Consider the following 15,969-nt stretch of genomic DNA (forward strand, 5'->3'; position numbering starts at 1 on the left):
TATATGATTATTATTTATTAAATTTCAATGCATTACAATAAATATCTAGGAATAAAATGACTGTAGCTAAAGACGATTAACTTTGTAGTTATAGCCACATATAACTAAAATTCCGTGGCTATAGTGAAAAATAGCTTTTACCCATGGACAAAGGGCTCTTTAGGCATGGATGAAATGACTGTAGCTATAAATCAATATCTACTTTTGTAACTTGTAGCAATGGATACCTTACAACTGTGGTTATAAATATCTTTTAGCTGCAGACAAATAATTTTTAAGCACAGACTAACTGTCTGTAGCTAAAACTCAATTTTTGCCCATGAATATGACGTTGTTCATAGCTATATATCTCTTGTTTTAGCTATGGTTTCTACGACCCTATTCCATTTTGATACTTATTTTCTCATCATAATTAATATAGTTGTAATATTATCATGTGTTAATTTAAAAAGTAGTAAGTTTATTGTCAAATTACATGACAAAAGGATAACTGTTATTATTATAAAAGGATCTTCTCGATCAAGCACCATAAATAGATGATAGTCCCGACTACAGACCTTATATTGTTTTAAAACTAGTTCTACACAATTACTTATGGGTTAGGTGGCGTTTGATTGCACTATTCAGATATCTGAGGTCTGAATTAATTGTTTTTCAGACGCTACAAACGTTGGGTATTTACTCTACATTGATGAAACCAACCTAAACCATTGACTTACATGAAGTGAAAATCCTTAATTAAAAGCGTGGATTTTTGAATAATGATTAATTAATCTGATTATCACCAATAAAGTTACCATCGAAATAACTGGCTTATGGCAGCCATATGTGTTCATAGTAACGTCTTATCGTTCAATGTTGGTTCTTCGTAAGAAGAATCATCACGCAATTGGGACAACAAAATTGTTGATATATATCTATTTGGAATTATATTACACTATCTTGAATGTTGATTGGGATCCTCACAGAGCTTCGTCGTAGCCATAGGTCATACATGACCATATGAAAAGCATCGTAATCAACAGGAGAAGAATGCCATTTGAAATGTCGTCGCACCTTCAGCACATTCCTCTTCAATGTTGAGTACTGGTCTAAGCTCACTCCATGAAGGATTTTCTTCAGCAAAGAGATGTCTAAGGATGGAACAACAAGAGAGAAACTCTTCCAGTTCAATATGTCTGCAAAGGGTAGATCATAGTGGTCGGCGATAATCAATGGAACACAACCATAGAACATAGCATCCCCGATTCGCGCAGTGTTTACTTCAAAGCCCTTGAGATGGAGGCAGAACTTGCTTACAAGTAGTGCATCAGAGTATGGAGTCGTGAGGCGACCAGAGTTCACAAAGATCTCTGAATCATTTCTCCATGTTTTGAGCACGTCCATGCGTATCCGTGAATTCATTGCTCCAGCAAAAAAGGCTAGCTTTTCCCTGAAAGTCATTTCTCAAACAGATGGAAGGCACGATTGTGAGGTTGTAGTAATTGCTAAAAGAAAGCTAGGATATTTATTTATATGTTTTTCTCATTTGCACTTTCATACATTTAAATAAAACCGCATTGCAAACAAATGGGCCATGTATTTTAGGCTGTTTGGTTCGTAGGAATAGGGGTCTGGAATCCGAATCAGAATGGTCTATTCTGATTCCAACTGTCTGGCTGGACAGAACTGGAATCCCATTCTCATTCCTGGTAGAATGGCATTCTCCTATTTGATGTAAATGAAATGGTCATTCTCTCTCCCTCCCTTGAGAATGAAATCCCATTCCAGTTAGGGCCTATTTGATTTGCAGTTGGAATTAGAATCAAATCCTTCGGAATTGGAACCGAAATGGTCTATTCTCATAATCTGTTTGCTTACAGGAATGGGAATGAAAATTGAAATCAGCACGAATGGGATTTTATTCCCAAGGGAGGGGCAGAGAATGGTCATTCCCTCAAATGGGGGAATGCCATTCCAACAAGAATGGAAATGAGATTCCGATTCCGCCCAACCAAACAGTTGGAATAGGAATAGCCCATTCCGATTCTGATTCCAGACCCATATTTCTATGAACCAAATGGGGCCTTAATTTTAATTTCCATTCTGATTTCGATTCTGAATGATTTCAATTCCAATTCCAACTATGAAGCAAACAGACCCTTAAAAAACATGGGTCAAAAACCCCCAACCCTGGTGACAATGGGATGGGATCCCAAGTCCCCACTACAACCAATCAGAGACCATACCAACTTAGCCATCATGTCACTCAGCAGACACTGGATATGCTGCAAACACAAGTGTGTGAATCAGAATGCGTTACCAATTATGAGTAAACATGCCAGTGTTTGTACACAGTAACCACATGTATGTAGGCCCTATATATATATATATATATATATATAGAATACTGGCATGTTCACTTGTGATTGGTTACTTAGCCTAATTAATGCATTTGTATTTGTAGTAGATCCCTAGAACACATGGCATCCCCATCACTTTGAGAAGTCACGTAGAATTGCAGGCTCTTCATGTAGTATGCCAATGGACCCTAGCATATACCCTATCACCATTAACCCACTAACCCACAAATTGGTTCTAGTGTATGGCACCTTACCCCCCTGTGAGGGCCAAATCTCCGCATAACATGTAGAAGAAAAAAACAAAAACTAGGCCAACATATAGAATTGCAAATAGAAATTAAATCAACTATACCCAAGGAAATGGAAATTGAAAGAAGTGGATTACCTCTTTGATGAAGAAAGTTTGGGGGGATCACCTTTTCTTGGCCATATTTGTGGCATTGATGCATCCTTGTGAGCAACATAAGCAGTTAAAAAATAGCTTGAAGAACATACAACCTGAATAGAACTGAGCTTCACTTGTTCTGCTTTCCTTGTTGCTGTGCTTCCAATGGAATGACAAGCAACATAGAAATGGTCAGCCCCTCCACTCCGGTTCCAGTAGGGATAAGTATGGATGATGTTATGGATGTATGCTTGAACAAAGGCCGGAATTCCGCCGACGCCCACTCGCCGGTCATGTCGCAATGCTGCAATGGAGAAAGGCATGTAGAAGAGATCTGCCTCTGAAGGATCCTTGGTGATGAAGTGGCTCTTCATAAGAGCCTTCTTGAAGTAAGCTTCACTGGCATAATTCCCTCCTGGTTCATAATTCACCGGCACTAGTGTGTTTGCAAAGGGATCATCCTTCCTGTGTGGATACACATATATCTTAAAGCTTCTATTCATCTCTTTATAGTCCTCCAAAAATATTTCTTTGTCATGGAAAACTTCTTCGTTCACATTATTTCCTGATCCATAACAACCAAGAGTTTTCAGTTAGTCGTTTTTTATTTTTTGGTGCTTTTGAAGTGGTTAAAGACTAGACCACATTATGTAGGGCCAAACTAGGCCTGGATTTTTATGGCCTGACTTAACCTGGCTGACACCATGGATAAAATTTAACCCATCTGGCCGCGTTATATCAAAGCCCAGTAAAGCCCAATTCAGTACCATTTTGGGTCTTCTGCAAACCAATTAAAATGTGTACAATAGCTACACAACCAAGTGTGATAGGTACCATTTTGGATCTTCTGCAATGCAGACCTGGCCCATCCCAAATATTAGAATGATGGATACCCGGGTCCGACCACAGCCCGAAAGTTATACAAACAGGCCAAAATGAGGTTAGTTAGGCCAAACCAAGACAAAATTACTATTAAATGTTTGCAGTGATTAGGGAGATTAGGCCAAAATGTTTGCAAATTGAGCCTAGGCTCAGTTTGGAAGGAGTATATATGCAAATATGTAGAGTGTAAAACTTTATAATTTGGAAAGAATATAAATACAAATATGTATAGTATAAATACATACAAAATAATATAAAATACAAAGTTTTGCATTCTACATGTTTATATATATACTCCTTCCAAACTGAGCCTAGGATCAATTTGCAAAGATTATAAATACAAATACAATTACATTTTACATATTTGTATTAGTAATCCTTTCAAACTGAGATTTGGAGGAAGACAATGTGCCAAAACAATAAATTTCTTGAGTGGTCAATAACTGCACCTGAATACACCCGACCCAATAACTAGGAAATGATAGGAAAAGAGAAGTGAAGTGAAGGGAGAAGAGGAAAAGACGACAGTGTTGCAGGTAGATAGAGATGAATTGGTACAAGAACAGAATATCTATCTTAATCAGCATTATCGTCTCCACAATCAGTGTCCCCGACTGCCGTCGAAGGTGGAAGAGAACCAACCCCTCGCTCGGATCTGCTTCTCTCAATCATGAGAGGAGGTAATGGATGGTTTTTCTATGATGGGTGGGAGAGCCAAGACCAGAAAATCGAAAGAGATTTTTTCATGTAATCCAATGAGGTAGGCTTCTAAAATATTTTTCCCCAAAAATGTTCCTTTTTAGTTTTTTTTTTCTTTTCAAAACTGGATTAGTTGGGAATTGGGGTCACTGAAACTTGGAGGAGAAGCTTGAGGTGTATCTGAAGACATTGTCTTTATAACGTATTTACTTCGACTCAATTCCACTGAATTTGTTGTTGAGTTACGAGCAAATCCATTCTCAGGATACAACAGAGCCTTGGTGAGAGTCTGCAACTAGCAAAGTTGAAGATTCTTTGAATAAACCTTTTGTGAGACAGTAGTAGATTGAACAGAGAGAGACAAGAGTAATTTTCGAAAAGCTTGTGTGTGCATTTGCTTGATTCACACTTTATAAATAATTTTTGAAGAGTCATGGAGTAGAGGAAGGTGTTGATTCAGTAAATGTTCCTTAACAATCACAATTTCAAACATTGTGATTGTTAAAAAGGTAGTTAACAGTTAATGATTATTAACTTTGAATAGTGCCTCATGATCACACTTGATCAAATCTTGATCGTCGAAACTAGGGGTGGCCACGAGCCTTGCTCTTCGCGAACTACTCGAGCTTGGCTAGCGAAAAGCTTAGTTCGACTCGGTTTCAACCAAGCTTCGAGCCGAGCTCGAACCCAATTTATAGGCTCGTTTATTAATTGGGCCGAGCTCAAGCCTAATAAAGGTAGGCTCATGAGACTCACAAGTCGAGCTTGAATAGCTACATACATACATACATACATATAATAATAATAATAATAATAATAATAATAATAATAATAATAATAATAATAATAATAATAATAATAATTTATTATTATTATTATTATTATTATTATTATAACAAAATATAAAATTATAGAAAATAATATATATAATAAAAATATTATATATAATATTTTTATTTTATATATAATAATAACTACTTAATATAATTCTTATTTTTTTAAATATCAAATAAAAATATTATTTTATTTTTATAAAACATTTTTCTCAAGTTGAACTTGAGCTTACAAGCTTTTGACTCGAGCCAAGCTCGAATAGCACTATTCGGCTTGGCTCAGCTCAACTCGAATCCACCCCTAGTTGAAACATCAACGGTCAGCCTCGCACCAAAAATTAAAGTGCGTCTCTAAAGCGCCTCATTGCGCTACACACACATGCACATACGTTGCGCGTAGCAATCCTCCATACTCTCATCTTTATTTCTAAGGAGTGTAAATAAACTCTTATTTAAAAACTCAAAACAAATTGTAATTAATCAATCAAACCCCCATTGGACTTAATCTCTAATGAGATTAAAATCCCACACTATCCACTGATACACTTTGTTGTCCACTCAAATTCAGTTCGTCTCTCCTGTGGGGTCTTTGAAAGAATTGATACGAAGAGCATAAAGAGAAAGGACAGAGTTAAGACCAAGGACAACAAGCTTAAGTAAAAGAATATTCACTCATTTTCTTTTGTTTTCTTAGCGGCTGTTTGGTATCGTTGCCGTTTCCTGGAGCAACAGCGCCACATCAGTGTCACATTGGAAAAAATGGTGCTCCAAGAAACAGGCATTTGTTTGGAACCGTTTTTCCAAGCCATGCCTCGGAAATCAGGAAGCCATGAATTGGAGCAACGCCAAATTTGGTGTTTCCTGGAACTGTAGTTTGTTGCTGCCAATAGGGCAGTGATGTGGCAATGGATAGTAGGCACCAGTGCTAAAAACGTTTCCTGGAGCAATGGTACCAAACAGAAAAAGTTGTTGTTACTCCAGGAAACGTCTTACCTGACAGCAATGATTCCAAACAAAAATAAAGGCACCATTTTCTAAGAAAATGGTGCTCCAAGCCACACATCAGTAGCAATGAAGATAAAAACGAAAATAAGAAAAAATACGAGAGAAGTGGGGAATTCAATTTACCCTCCCCTTATACCAAAATTGGTAGTACTATTCATGTCTTCTTTCATTATCGGCCATTCATTCTCCCTCTCTCATTTCCAATATTATCGCTTAGGAAATTGATGGTCTCTTCTTCATCCAATGCACTATCTCCCTATCCAGTGGATATTTATTAAGAACTGCTTCCATCATCGGACTCTGCAAAACACTTGCGGAGATTTTAAATTACCACCATACCCTGTCCTTTTGCCCTGCTATTTAGAGGTGTAAATCGGGTCGTACTGCTTGCGGCCTGGCATGGCCCAGCACGAACTTGGACTAGCTTGGCATGGTCCGCGAGCTGTGCTAGGCCTGGCATGATCATGCGGGCCGTGTTGGGCTTGGGGTTTTAGGTCCACGGGCTGACATGGCATGCCAGCCCGCAGCTTAGCCAAGCACGGCCTATATATATTATATATATTTATATGTATTTATATATATATATATTTATTTATTTATATAATATTATATAAATTATAATTATATAATAATATATAGTATATAATATATTAATAAAATGAATAATTTTTTTAATTTTATTATACTAATTTATTTAATTATTGCATATATAAACAATTGTATACACAAAATTCATATAAAATTAAAATTTTAAGTTTTTTGTCAAATTTTTTAAAATAAATAGCTTTGGTCCGATGCATGGCCCGACCTGACCCAAAGCTCAGCCCACGAGCCTGGGCCATGGACCTTCCAAAATTTTCACCTAGGAGGGCGGCACGACCCGTAACAACTTGCGGGCTAGCATGGCACGGCCTGCACTTTATGTGGGCCGCCCATGAGCCGTGCCATGCCGGCCCAGCACGACTCACTTTACACCTCTACTGCTACTCTTGTATCCCTCTTAATTACAAAATTCTTATAGCTTTCAAGGAATCCTAACCAAAAACAGAAGCAAAAACATGAAACATTTCAAACTTGGTGGCCATTAAATTCAAGTCCATTTGAAACAACAAAGTTTAAGATATTTAACGGCTGAAATTAATCACCTTGAAGATTAATTAGTTAATTAAATTTTTTACACTAATTAAGTCATTCAGTCATCATCAACCCTTTTTTTAGGTAAAATGTTTTGGATTAATCAATACAAATTGGTGAGAGCATATCACATATGACGAAATGTCAATTTGATGTTTCTATAAATAACCTCACACACGTAAACAGTCTTAAACAATATTTGTATGCCAAATTGTATTGGTCAATCCAAAACGTTTGAAGTAGAAACAATAAAGCATATCTAATCATTTGAGAAAACCTGCTCATTTTATTTTCTATTCAGAATATATATATCCTCTAAGGTAAAATGTTAAATATTATTGAAATTAATTTCAAGTTTATATTCTATTTATCAGGACAATGGAAAAACCAAGATTTGGTTGTTGGTGTGTGCATTGATTTGGTTGTTGGTGTGTGCATTGATTTGGTATTGACATTCCTTAGAAACCTGAAAGTTGTCGGCAATTAGGTGCAAACAAATGATTAAGTTAATTGCAAATAATATTTTCTGGTATTATCAAACCATCAACAACTAATTTATGAGGTCTACATGTTATTTTTTGTCAATCTCCATAAAGTGTTGGTGGTTAAATCCACTTTATTGAAAAGTGATAAGATAAATGCTACATTAATGGAAATCGTTAAATAGTAAAACATGAATAAATATTACATAAATTAATTAAAAATAATAATTTGGTAAAATAAAAATGATTACTTAAATGAAAAACATTAAATAATTAATAAATGCATTAAGACATTAGATATGAGACTAACTTAAATAAAGACTTCATATTATTGACTTCCATTTTTAGATAAAATAAGTTGTTAATTGCAAATTAAATTTGATTTAATTATCTAAATTAAATAGGAAACCAAAATCAAATTTATCATATAAGCGTAAGTCATAAATCTCAAATGATTTAATAAATGGTGTGGGCCCATTCTTCTAGACAAATATAGTAAGTCTCTTAAATCAAACAAATCTATAAAAATGAAATAAAAAATCTAACCTAAATTTTTAATATAGATGATTTTAAAGATGGAAATAGTTCAGATTAGTGGTCCTGTACTTAGTACGGGAGATAATTCCTAGTTTATTATTTATAAGGAGGCATTGACAATACACGGTAGGATGTGGTTGTGAGATTGGTGTGAGGAGAGCTCTATGAGGATCAGATCCCAATTCAATGCTGAGATTAATTTTGAACACTTGTTTTAATCACAAAATCAATTTGATATGATTTTTTTTTTTTTTTTTGATGTGATATATTGTTTTTGAACACAGGTCTGTTCAAAATTCACCCGGTGTCTTGATTTGTAATGCGACAGTGGTTGCAAGAAAAAAAAAAAAAAAAAAAACTTAATATCGAACAGAATTGACACTTCTAGTCGGTCGTGATGTTTGATGATAATAAATTAACAATCGTGATTAGAGGCATAATACACCATTAATAATTAATGAGCAGTTATATGCTTATATTTAGATAGTCAACTTTAGCTTTCATATCTATATATCTATAACTATCTATATTACGAATTTTTTAGCGGCTTTTATAGCCTTGCATTGAGAATACCACCGTACTTATGCGCTTTATTTCTTAGGGAGATATTCCCAATGCAAGATTGGAACGGTGTGGGCACGGGCTTGCCCTGACCGAAGCCGATCTCATATATTACCATTTCATATCTTTATATCTATATCTATCTATATATTACTATTTCATATCTATATATCAATATCTATATGCATTATTATTAAAATGTGAATGAGGTCTTGATTCTAGAATTTTTTATTAAGTTATCCTTATTTTTTTTAACTTGGTTTCCATTCATTATGAAGTCAAAAAACATAAATTGAACTTTTACTTTTATTAAATTTATTATATTTTTCGTCATTAAGTCCTATATTTAAGGTATTAATTCCCATTTCTTTTCATTGAATCTTATATTTAAGGCACATTAGATAAATGAGCTTAGTGGACTTCTCTTGACTAAAATACCCTTATTTTTGAATTTAATCCCTCTTTAATTATATGGGTAAAAATATAATTTAAAGTACTATTAATTTCCACTTCATTAAATTCCTTCTCATTAAGGCATTAACTCTCATTCTCTCTCCTTATATATTTTATTAGAAGTATTTTTGTTTCTCACTAATAAATTTTATAAATTAAATCTATTTTCAATATTTTTAATATGTAAAACTTATGTTCAAAACCAACATGGAAAATAATTAAACAAACCACCCTTTTGTTTGAGTGGCAAGTAAATAGTTCAACCATCTCCATCAAATGAGTTAACCAATGTTCTCATAATTAAATAATAAAAATTTAAAAATAAATATAAACATTACAAAAATTATAAAAAAATTGTGAAAACATTTAGACACATCTCTAATATTATCTATTTACCATATCAAATAACAATAAGCGTACTAAATAAAAGTATTTTTATTCAATGGAAATGAAATAAAAGATTTAAAATTGACCCAAAAGTGAAACCATTTCCCTATCCAAGTGGTGTGGGTCAACGGTTCAATCTTTTAGGTCAAATGGATCAACCCATGATATAATAAATAAATAAACAATAAAACTTATAAAAAAGATAGAGACACAAAAATTATTAAAAGAAATAGTAATTTTGTAAAAAAAAACATTTGGATGCATCTCTAATATTATGTATTCATCATATTAAACAAAAATAAGTGAGATAGATAAAAGTTATTTTAATTAATGGTAGAAATGGAATAAAAAATTAATTGACATAAAAGGAAAACTATTTTTGCATCTAATTGATTATCAGTGGTCCATAGAGAGGCAAATTACATGGACTTAACTCGAGCTCAAATTGACCCAATTAATAATTTTAGATAAGCTAGCTTTGATTTTTTGTCCTCAACTTGGGCCTAGGCCTAGGTTCAAAATTTTAGGCTTTTTCATTCTTTAGGTTGGGCCCAAGCCTAGCCCTTAGGTAGCTAAATTTAGGCCTAATTATATGCATACACTCATAAATACATATATAACACAAATTTGCATGCATGCATGTACATGTAATAATACACACACATTTTATGTCAAATTTTGTCATTGAGCTAATTGATAGAACCAAGGCAAATATTAAACCAAGTGCATAAAATTTAAATGCAAGTTGGACTCAAGTTGGATAAGTCAGGCTTGACTTTGTTTTAAAGCCTTAGGTCTAATGCATAGGGTTGGGTTTGGTCTATGTTAAGATTAAATTCAGCCCAACCTACTTGACTTGCAACATAATAGAAATAAAAAATAGATATAATAGAAACAAAAGAAAATAAAAAATACATAAATTTTATAGAAAATTTTAACACATCTTAGATATTATAAACTTATCATATCAAACAAAAATAAAGGTGATAAACAAGAATTATATGGAATAAAAATTTAGAGTTCCCAAAATTGAGATTGCTTTTTTCAAGTCAAATAGGCCACAACATGATGTCATAAATATATAATAAAATTTTAAAAATAAATAGAAATAAAAATATTGAAAACACAAAAAGTTGTCTATAAAATGGATATTTATCTGAAATTGCCACGTGCAACACACATGCATATTTACTAGTAGACAATAGAAAGAGAAAAGAGGGGAGGTGAGGGGTCCTCCCACTAGAAGCTCATAAATACCTCTTCCTCCTTTCATTTTCCATACATGATATTTATTTTTAAAATAAATAACAAGACAAAATTAAAACCCACATGGATCTTTATTGTCTCTCATAAAATCCATATTTACTCTCTAATAAGTCCATTCCTTTCTCTCTCTCTCTCCACCCACCTTAATAATTAATCTCTGTAATATATCCCCTCTCCATTAAATCCCTCTTTTCCTCTTAAATCTATCTTAATCCTTTTTGGCTCTCTACAATAGAGTAGAATTGTAAATTAGATGGATTGGCCCAGGTTAAGGGCCAACCCTAAATATGAGTCTTTAATTATCTTTGTTAGTTCAATTTTGGTTGGGTTGGGGGGGGGGGGGGGGGGGGGGGGGGTATCCCATCACCCAAACCCTTAACCCTCTAACCTTAATGGTAGTGAGATTTAATCCTAAGTCTTTGCTACAACTGAGCGACCATCAATTGGTTTCCATGCTAAGTAATTGATTTATGTATTTCTCATAATATATTTAAGCTATATGAAAAGGAATAGGTTTGAAGCTCAATAACTAAAAAAATATTTTTCTATTATTTTATATGTAAAAACTAGAAATATATAAAAATTTTGACGAATCATTGTCACTTCATTTGTGCCAAGATGGCACTTTCCTACTTTCTAGTTTCTTCAAAGGCATTTGTCTTAATTGAACAAAATAACTCAAGTGCCCAAACACCACTAAGACTTTTAAAACTCAAGTGCCACAAATTGAAATTTGAGACCAACAATTGTTTTTTTTTTTTTTTTTTTGTATAGTGGGGCTGCAAATATCGGGAAAAGTTAAAGAAAAGATCATCTCCAATCAAACAACCAAGCACAAAGTTAAATCTTGCAAAAGTTTTCAAAACATTGTATATTGAAACATGTGACCAAATTATTGGGTCAAAAGGGTTATGGTTCAATCACCTAGGTTGAACAAAGCGGGTTCCAATTAGAAATAGGGTCGAGTGATGGTTTGAATGGTTTAATTGTGAGAGTCAACATCAAGTTGAAAACATTGAACAAAACACCATAAAAATTATAGTTCATCTATATTCCATTTGAAAATAATAAATATTAGTTAACCATAGGAAAAGTAATTTAGTAAGTTACTTAAATAGAATTAATGAAAATAATTATTAATTATTGTTATTGATAAAATATTTTATTAATATAATAAAATAATAATTAATTAAAAGTAATAAGATAAATTGAAAACTAATATCAATTTAAAATTAATACAAAACTATTTAACATTTATTAGTTTATAAATAATTCTTACTAATTTAAAACAAACTTAAGTCCCACTAAAAAAATAAAGACTTGATATAGTTAACTAAATTTAATAAAGATCAACAAAATCAAAACTTAATAAAAATTATTAATTTTTAATATAGTTTAATTAATTTAAAATCAATTTAAATTCCATTTAAAATAGGAAAATTTATAGAAACCTGCTTGGGTTTTCTAACAATCTTATGAAACTCCCCTGTGTTTTGATTTTAAATAAAACCTCCTCTATTGTTTTGAAAAAAAGTGCAAATACTTTCCTTTCGTTAGCATTTCAAATTAAAAATGCTAATGCAATCCATTAATTTCTTAAATACCAAATTTATCCTTAACCAACTTCATTCACATGTAAAATTACTAAAATACCTTAAAAAAATATTAATTTACTTTCTTTTATTTCACTTCGGCCTTTTCACCTTTGTCAATGAAGAGTAGGGAGAATTACTCTTTGAAAGTTGTCTAGAAAAATAAATTAGTGGAGGGTAAAGTTAAAACTTTAATCTGTGTATGATAGTGCCCTAACAGTGATAAAGATATATTAACTTCAATATCTTTGTTATTGAAAAGCTAGAGGAATAGGATATTTGCATTTTTTTTTAAACTGTAGGGGAGACCTTTTGTTAGAATCAAAACACAAAGGTGGTCTATAAAATTGTTACAAGAAGAAGTTTTTTATAATTTTACCTAAAACTAATACAAAAATAATAACAAACCAATAAAAATTGATGAAAAAAAATAACATTAAGATACAAAATATAATACAAATCTAAAACATAAAAAAAAAATAGAAAATTGCCCACTCTCACTAGAACAACTTTAGATTATGACCGAATAAATTAGACACAACCCAAATATGCATGGCATGGCATGGATCCTCAGTAGTTACTTTTTTAATCTTAATCCCAAACATCCTCTCTGTGGAGGGTCGGTGTGTGAAAATTTATGTCAGTGTGTGAGAATTTCTTTTATCACAAAACTGAGTGGGGACGTAAACCTTTGCTAGTACTTGAACCGCCCCCAAAATAAAAAATAAATAAATAAATAAAATATAATAAAAAAGTTTAAATTCATGGAATTGAATTTGATGGGTTGAATAAGGGAATTAATTTACAAGGACCCCACCGCACCTGTGGACACCTATTCCCAAACAAGGGAATGGAATTGGACAACCTCAATATTGTCTCCATGTATACGAAAAACCATATATTCTTCACTTAAACACCATCAAATTATAGACAAATCTATTCATTTGTCGACTGAAAAATTAGAAATTCAAATAATAAACTAGACTGCATACCATTCGATTCAATAGATCGATTTATCTCGACAGGTTGATGGATATCAACTCCTTGGCGACTGCGGTTGTGGACTGCTGGTGCCCGATCCTCTGAAAACAAATAAGAGACCATTTTCAAACAAAACTCTTCTCAATTCTCCTCTGGAAATTGCTAACGGATTCAACGAATAACTAGACCCATAATCACTAAAGAAGATTGGAAGAATCTCAACTACTTGCCACTTGAATCGGTACTAGGTCGGAGAGTCACCATTGCAGCAGCTGGTTGATGATTCCCAGCTCCTTCACGGTTGGAGTTCAAAACCAACTTTATTTCACCAGTTTCATCCGACTTGTCGGGTATGCCAGAAGCACCTTTGGGAGGATCTTGAAATGAGAGTTGAACGATTTGGTTGGATACTTTTGAGGACCCAATTGATGGCTTTAGCAGATTCGAATGATGGTGCTGGTGGTGATGCATGAAAAGTTTTGAGGTTGAAGATATATAGACAAAAATGAAAAGAGAAGTAAGAACAGCCAAGGATGTTGGTACGAAGATTAAGCTTCTAAATGGATCCGACAGGCTTGGGCGAGTGAGGTAGTAACACAGAAACCAAGAACGAGCCATGGAGGATATAATATAAGCTCTTGTGTGCCTGCGTGAGAGAGAGAGAGAGAGAGAGAGAGAGAGAGAGAGTTTTAACTTTTTATTTCAGTGCCAACTGCATAGCTACGTTCCAAGTCGTGAGAATGGGTCCTAAAAGAGCTGGCAACTTGTTTTCAGTTTCCAGATTTCTTTTCCTGGCTTCTAAAACAAGTCTGCTTATAACAAGAAAATTTTCAAAAATTTGTAATCAAAGATCCAAGTTTATGCATTTAATTTGTGGTTGAAATTTGTTACAGGCAACTACTATCACATCAAAAAGAGGAAACAACAACCCTAATTAAGAGACCATATATGCATTCTCTGTGATTCTATGTTTCTGGTTTTTCCTTGAAGATATGCTAAACGCGTTCAATACTTTTGTTTAGCAATTAGGACAAAGTCACAAATCAGGTGGCTTTCCTCTTTTTCCAAGTGTGAGAAAAGGAGTGACTTATCAAGGAATACATGGTGTTGTGCTAATATCATCAGAAACAGACTTTGGAAGAATGAAAAAAGCTACTCCATGTCAATTTCTCTCCTCTCCTCATTTGGGTGGGAAGTGAGAAGGCGTGTAACAGGACTGTCTGTTCAATCTGATCAAAAGAAAAGTAATTAATTTGCTATTTCCTTTTTTTATCCTTCAGCTTGGAGCAGATGGGTGAAAGCAGTTGACTTTTCATTTCCCAGTACCTATCTTTAACATGCATGGAACCTTTATAACCTTGCCACAGGTGAGAATCTCTCTCTCTCGCACACACACACGGTTAAGCATGATTTCTTAAATTATATGACATTCATGTTCTTCCTTAGATGGTAGTTGGTAAGGTGTCGTTTCCACTTTTTTTTTTTTTTGATTATTGAAAAGTAATTATAATAAAGAGACACCATTACAAACTGGTTTTGCCAGCTTGTGGAGTGAATCCGCATCCTCTGCATCGAGGATGAAGAAATCATAAGATGACACGTCATTTGCAAATTTAAATTTAATCCACTTAACCGTGGTTTGGACTCAAAAGATTTTAGCTTTTAAAAGGGAAATTCTTTAAAATTTGTCATAATTTTTTAATATTTCTCTTAAACTCATCATCACTGCAACGTAAGCAAATGTTTATAACTGCCCCCTATATGGCGAAGCAGCCTTATTAAGCATATGTTTATAACTAAAATGCCCTTAAGCACCCAACTACCTTGTCCATTTAGTGTAAAACAATTAGGAAATAATAACAAAATTAAATAAAAGTATAAAAGAGAAATAGTAAAAAACATAAAATACTGCACAAAATATAAGAAAATTGCAAGAAATTTCAGGAAAATTCAGAGGAAAATGCAAAAAAAATTGTAAAAATGCAAAAAATTAAAGAAAAAGTAAGAATTGCATAAGAAACACGAAAAAATATAGAAATTTTAGAAAATACATTAAATGATAAGAATTGGAGAAAACACACTAAGTTATAAAAAATTAAAGACATATGTTTCAGCCAAAATCAAGGCAAATGGGTAGGTTTGGTTAGGTTGGGTGAGGGTTGAGTATCAACCACCCCATATTGACCCACCAACCCATTTTCCACCCATAGTTATTGACCCTAATGGGTCACATGTGTCACAACCCATCTTGACCCCCACCCACCCTAACCCATCCATCTGACCCATTAACTCAAACTAGACTTTCTTTTTTACTTTTTTAGTTTTTCTCAAAGAAACATAGAAATATATATTTCAATTTTACACACACACACAGAAAAATATATATATATATATATATATTGATTAATATTTTCAAAAATATGTATTTCA

At 33.2% G+C, this 15,969-nt stretch overlaps 1 protein-coding gene across 1 annotated transcript; it reads right to left on the reverse strand.

Moving 5' to 3' along the window:
* Nucleotides 1–741: 741 nt before the first annotated feature.
* Nucleotides 742–14,263, reverse strand: LOC148848920 (putative glycosyltransferase At5g11130). The gene is made up of 4 exons (XM_088951868.1): nucleotides 13,770–14,263; nucleotides 13,551–13,640; nucleotides 2,728–3,292; nucleotides 742–1,432 (listed from the first exon to the last, which is right to left on the reverse strand). The coding sequence occupies exons 1-4, from the start codon at nucleotides 14,155–14,157 to the stop codon at nucleotides 928–930; spliced, it is 1,548 nt and encodes a 515-aa protein (XP_088807994.1). The 5' UTR covers nucleotides 14,158–14,263; the 3' UTR covers nucleotides 742–927.
* Nucleotides 14,264–15,969: the final 1,706 nt, after the last annotated feature.

Source organism: Nelumbo lutea, chromosome 6, assembly GCF_056320005.1.
Source record: "Nelumbo lutea isolate HS-2025 chromosome 6, American lotus-T2T, whole genome shotgun sequence".
Taxonomy (NCBI): Eukaryota; Viridiplantae; Streptophyta; class Magnoliopsida; order Proteales; family Nelumbonaceae; genus Nelumbo; species Nelumbo lutea.